At 45.2% G+C, this 6278-nt stretch overlaps 1 protein-coding gene across 2 annotated transcripts in view; it reads left to right on the top strand.

The window, feature by feature from the left end:
• Window positions 1-5309: 5309 nt before the first annotated feature.
• Window positions 5310-6278, top strand: part of LOC115400936 (uncharacterized) — a 29350-nt gene continuing 28381 nt past the window's right edge. For both annotated transcript variants that reach the window (XM_030109016.1, XM_030109015.1), the window contains exons 1-2: window positions 5310-5443; window positions 5527-5547. In XM_030109016.1, coding sequence (XP_029964876.1) covers window positions 5416-5443; window positions 5527-5547 — 49 coding nt within the window. In that variant the 5' untranslated portion in view covers window positions 5310-5415. The remainder of the gene's footprint in view (window positions 5444-5526; window positions 5548-6278) is intronic.

Below are 6278 nucleotides of genomic sequence, written 5' to 3'. Positions count from 1 at the left end.
CAAGGATAGAAATACGAGTACACACACACACACACACACACACACACACACACACACACACACACACACACACACACACACACACAAAACCACTCATCCCAAAGCCAAACACACTCACATTCTGACACACTCACACACACCCGCCAGCAAGTACGTACACACACACACACACACACACACACACACACACACACACACACACACACAGAGTGAACCCGACCCCAAACACACTCACATTCCCACGTCATCCAACCGTCATGTCCTGTGGGAGACCCCCCCGGAAGGCAAGGGAACACCGAACCCCACATCCAGGCCCCCCCACCACCCCCAAACCCCACCGCTGCAGACAGGTATGCACACCCCAGAGCCAGCAGCCCCCCAAACCACAGCCGGTCCAAACCCCAGGCCTGCGGGGAGAACAACAGCCCCCCCCCCCCGCCCCCACCAGAAGGAATCCGGAACCGGGTCGCAGAAGACCCGATTGCCCCCCCCCCCCCCCCGGCTCGTGAGTGTTGATGGAGTATTTGTTGTTCGCGATTAAAATTGAGGGGCAGTAACCACACCGTGCCGCGAGTGAGGCCAAATGAGCAGTCCCATCTACCTGAACAGCCCCCCCCCCCCCCCCCCGACACAGTGCGCCAAGACCCCCCGACGTGTGTGTTTGTATGTATTTGGTCGTGTTAGATGACTAAGTGCAATTAAGACTGAGAGGCAAGCCACTGAAGGGTGCGGTGATTGAGGCCACTTAGACGGCCCCCTCCACCACACCCAACCTGATAAGCCCGCCTCCCAAAGCCCTACGTGTGTGTGCAAGAGAGTGGGGGGAGAGGGAGGTCTGGGGATGCCACAGCACCCCCGTCACCCAGGAGCCCCCGGATGAAGGACAGGGCCAGGAGCGCCACCCCCCCCCCCCCCCCCCCCCCCCGCAGGACCAGGGCGGACAGCGACCATAGCCAGAGAGCCACCAACCCAAGAAGCACACACCCATCATGCATCAGGAGGAGTGGAGGTAAGGACAGGCAGGGGGCAGCGGAAGGACGCAGACCCAGGGCCCACCGCCCCCAGGCCCACCGGGGGCCCCCCCCCCCACAGGGCCCCACACTCTCTCCTCACATACATACCTCCAATCGCCCACACATATACACCCACACATACAGACATACATACATACTTACAGATAAACACCCACATACACATACATACATGCTCACAGAAACATACCCACACATACATACACACTTACACATACACAGTCACACACATATACATACATATCCAGATACACACCCACACACTCACATACACATACATACCCACTCATACAAAAACATACATACATACTCACACATACACACCCACACACATGTACACGTGCACGTACACGCATTCATGTGTCCATTTTACATTCTGCGCCATACTATGCGCAGCGGGACGGGACACCCTGAAACAATCACCAGCCAGGCAAACACAAATAGTCATTACATGAGTCATAGTCATCACGAAACAGATTCAAAAGCAGAGATACAAGTGTGGCTCAAAAGAGTGTCGAGCTGAGGTACCTGAGGAAAATTAAAAGTAAGGAGGGAAGACAAACAGAAATGCTTTCCCAGGTCAGGCGAGAGACATAATCTCTGCAAAGTGTCCTTGGTCTTCCCCGAGGCCTCTTCCTGGCGGGACATGCCCGGAACAAAGACATATTTTTGGTTTTTACTAAGAATATCTTAAATTGATTTCTTAAATGTCCCCTCTCTGTTAGATTGACCATAACAAATGAGAGAGCAAAAGGTCATTCAAAATAGAATGAAAATGTTATTCACCCAGATTATATAATACAGAAAGCATTTAGATAAAACCTAATACATCAACTTCAAGAAAACCAAGGCCAGAGGGACCAATACAAGGAACATGATGCCAGGAACAGAGGGAACCCAGACTGACAGGATGGGGTGAGTTCTAGCGACAGTGTGAAGCCCCTCACCAAATGCCATCAATTTTATACAATCACCAGGACAACTTGCAACAGAGAGACTGGCACGGACCCTGGGGCTGTGTTTCAGCTTGCTAAGAGTTTTCCAGTCAGCAGTCCTCCGCTCAGTCCTCAGAGGCATACGAGCTTCCTATTTCTGCTTGCATCTGTGAGCCTCCAGTATCCAAACTCATTGTGACTTCATCAGGATCAAATGAAACCTCCTACTTCTCCTAATCTTGGCGTGTTCATGGATTCTGGAGTGATTCTGAAAAGCTATATTCAATCACAAATGACTATTTAATGACAACCTGCTGTAATATGAAGAATAAAGGACTAAATGACTCAGCAGGATGCTGGAGCCTGCTTTCTGTTTCCAGAGTCAGAACTAAACGTGCTGAAGTGTTTCAGAAGGCTCCAGGCTTCAGCGTGTTTTAAAACGAGGCTGAAAATCTTTCCAGTTCTGTTGGATTTATAGATCAAACCAACATATCCTTAAGGTCAAAATTTATCAAATTCATGGATGTGATGAATTTCTAAACAGCCAAAGGTTTCAACAATTAATAAAAAAAATTCAACAAGTGAAATCCTCAAATATGGAGTTTGTTTGTTTTTTTTTTGAAATAAAATAATTTTTTTCTGTTTTTGTTTTGTAATTTGGAATGAAACAATATCCTCAATATTTCAGTGTTTGCAGACATTGTGCTATGGATTATTAATTAATATATTTGTATTTCTGCTCTATTTTCTGAACACTCATGTATGACATTTTTTTGGATATATAGAAAGCACATTTATTTCCTTTCTGTATGACATTAAATAACTCATGGAGAATGAGTGAAATTTAAGATGTTCATATTAAGCAAAATTCACTTCATTTTTTTGCAAAAGAAATACGCGTCGCCATATCCTGCATATGTGGCCCCACAGACTATAGAGAATATGGGTGTTTCCATATTTGCATTTCCATAATCTGATTTCGAGAAGTTGCCAGGCCAGTTCTAGTTTGCAGGGTGTCTGCATTTGAGATTGGATCTTAGCCAATTGTCTACAGGCTATGCAAAAAATTTTCAAATATTTTTAAATTGACTGCTGAAGTCTTTTTCAAACCATACTACTGAAAGCTGAGATCATCCTATTACTATTAATCTTAAAGGTAGAAAAATTAGATATGATCCGTTATCATCTGAATCCTTCTTTCATTTTAGAAAAGACAAGACACTGAAAACAAAATATACGTAACCTCAAGTCACATTTATTGAGAGTGACTAGTTTATATTGTGAGTTGCGAAAACATAAAAACTGATTATTGGGCACATAAGACATCTCTGAGAAAAATTGCATCTCAAAATCTACACAAGTACTACATATCTGAATAAATTTGAAGTGAAAGTCAAGAAAAAGTAGCTATTTGGCAATTCTTTTTTCTTTTTGACTGAAATGGTGACTCATGTTTTGAAGTAGACCACCCCCAGACCCCAGCAGTCTGCTCATGCCCCCAGTCTGCAGCATTGATTCGGCCCTTTTCAGTTGATGTCAGGTCACTTGAGGCGTTCATAAACCTGACTCACGTTTGGGAATCTCTTAAATTTTTGCAGGGATGTATGCAGACAGGATATGTATGACTCTGTTCACTTTCTGTCTGTTTCCCCATCAACCCAGTTTGTTTGTAACAGCATTTCTGGTCAGCACCAGTATTTGTTGTGAGTGCTTGACACAGAGCCGGCCTGGGCTTGTGAGGCGCCCGAGACGAGCCCGAGTCGAGTGCCCCAACTGAGCACTGGCATCTGGGGGGGTGGGGGCAAGTGTTCGGCGCGGTGCTTACATGGAGCGTGGGGGCAGCTGGTGCATGCTAACGTGATACAGGGAGCATCAGGGTGCCCACGTGTACGGTCAGGCCCCCCCACCCACCCAGTACACTGCGCCCGAGGCAGCCGTCTACGTCGCCTCTGTCTACAGCCGGCCCTGGCTTGACAGCTTGTATGGTGGAGTTTGACTCTGATTGGCTACTTTGAAATCTTTCTATGTGGGGCCATGGATGGTGTCAGAAGCCTGTGTGATCATTGTAAGACTCACCAAATATTTTTCTAAGGGTAACTTCACAGAAAGTGAGCTTTTTACCTCTTCTGTCACATGTGAGGGAGAAAGGTGCACGGAGGAGGACCCATGAAGCCAGGCAGAGCTGGAGAATCGTATTAAAATGTCATGTTTTATTGTCCTTAAAGAAAATTAAAAGTCCAAAAAAGTGTAAAAAAAAAAAAAAAAAAGAACATCCCCAAAATTAAAGGTGGAATCCAACATGGACTCAGCAGCAGAGAGTCTCCAAAACACAGGGCTGCTGCAGCGAAGGGCAGATTCAGATTCAGAATATTTATTATACCCTTGGGTGAATTCGGTTTGGAGGGAGTGAATTTTTCTCATATTGTAGATATAAACAGCAACACAAGACAAGACGAAGTGACAACAGCGCTTTGGCTAAAAGAACAGAGAGATCGTCCCCAAGATAAGAAGTAGAATAAGTTTAAAAAATCAGTAGACAAAAAAGGGCCTGAAATTACAGATATGAAAACCAAGCTAATGATAAAAATGCTCGATCCGAACAGGATGACAGAGACAGGACACCGGATAAATCAATATGTTGCAGTTTCTCACATTTATTATTGGCAGGAATCAGCTCTGGTGCAAAGCTTTTCTTGTGACGTTTAGTTTTAAAAGTAGGTAAAATAATCTTCCGACCAGATGGGAACAGCTGAAGGTGACATAGCTGATCTGTTGCTGTTTGGTGTACAGAGCTTCTGGGTGAAGCTGAGACTCTCTGATCTTGATTTCACAATTTGGTTCAGACATTTTTAGTTTTTTAAGGACATGTTTCCAAACCATGAAATAAGACAAACAACTTTCTGGAGCAGGAACAGAGATCTTCCAGGCAGCCATGCAGGAGCTCAGCGCAACATGAAGGAGGGGGAGCCGCAGAGCCTGGAACAAGAGGAAGTGTTAAACAACTGCAAACAGACTGGACAACACATGAGTCATGACATCATTCACGAATTTCCACAAGACACATTCCCAGACTTTAAGGGTGTTCATATTATTGCTTGTCAGTTTTGGACTGAGTATATCCCACATTAAAATGTACAGTACTTTATTAAGCCCACCTTTAGCAGTCACTGAGCTCCATGTCACTATATCAAAAGGACCAATCAAACCCCAGATAGTTCCACTCCTCGGAAACACGCAGTCTGTTGCCTTATAGGGAATTAAAACACCTGGCATGCCGGAGTGTAAATAGGAGGAATAACAGGTTGGTGATCCAAGTCTCACCTGGGACAGACAGATGAGTGAGAGGAGGAGACAGCACGTGCTCTATTAATAGGGGTGGCTCAAGGATCCTCTCACTCATTCCATTTCTCTCCCAGCCTCAGCAGCACTGTGGATGCTCCAGGATCAAGATGCGGACACTTTGGACTCTGGCGTTTGGTGGGACCTTAGTGAAATTGGACTTTGATTCATTTGAGTATCTGTTTAACTCCATTTTAACTTTTCTTGTTGCACTCTTTCAGCGGCGCTGTTCGTTGCTCATGGTAAGTACCACTGCTTTTCTGGTTGAATGGGCGCGTGATCGTTATCTCATCCTTAATTAAAAAAAAAAAAGAGGGGGCGGGAGGGGCCGCATAACATCAGTTGCGCAAGTAAATATTTGCTGCTGCTAAGATTTTATTCCAGAGTGGAGTGTTACTGAGAAGACTAAACAAGTGAAACTTTTCAAACACGTGCGTGCTTGCGTGGTTTATCGGGTATAAACATGGAGGATGCGTGGTTGATTGAGTGGATAATTTCCACAGATTCTCACTGATGACAGTCAGCGTGCATCGGATTTCACCGGGTTATGTTTGACCACACTTTTCCTTCCTGATTGAACTGTGTCACCGCTGGCACAGCCTGCAGTTTCCTCTCTTCCCTCTCTCTCTCTCTCTCTCCACATCCCACATCCCACATCCCTCACCCCGCACCGCCACATCTCCCACACCGGGCAGATGTTTCATTCGAAAATCCCGAACACAGTCCAGTGTGTGTTCTCAAACTGACGTAAAAGAAATCTTATTTGAGTTTTTGCAGTTAGTGGTTTAACTGTTTTTTTTTTCTTTCTCCACTGTCATTATACACAAAATGCAAATCTTTCTTTTTTCAAGTCATTGTGATCTCCTGCCAACAAAACAAGGAGAAACATGAGAGCTTTCTTTTCGTTCGTTGTGAGTTAAAATGAGTTTTGTATTCAGGTTTTTTTTTAACAGGCAGCTGTACAGTCATTGCA

This window comes from Salarias fasciatus, chromosome 14 (assembly GCF_902148845.1).
Source record: "Salarias fasciatus chromosome 14, fSalaFa1.1, whole genome shotgun sequence".
Taxonomy (NCBI): Eukaryota; Metazoa; Chordata; class Actinopteri; order Blenniiformes; family Blenniidae; genus Salarias; species Salarias fasciatus.
Note: the sequence above shows the minus strand (reverse complement) of the source record. Positions and strands in the feature narration are given on the sequence as shown.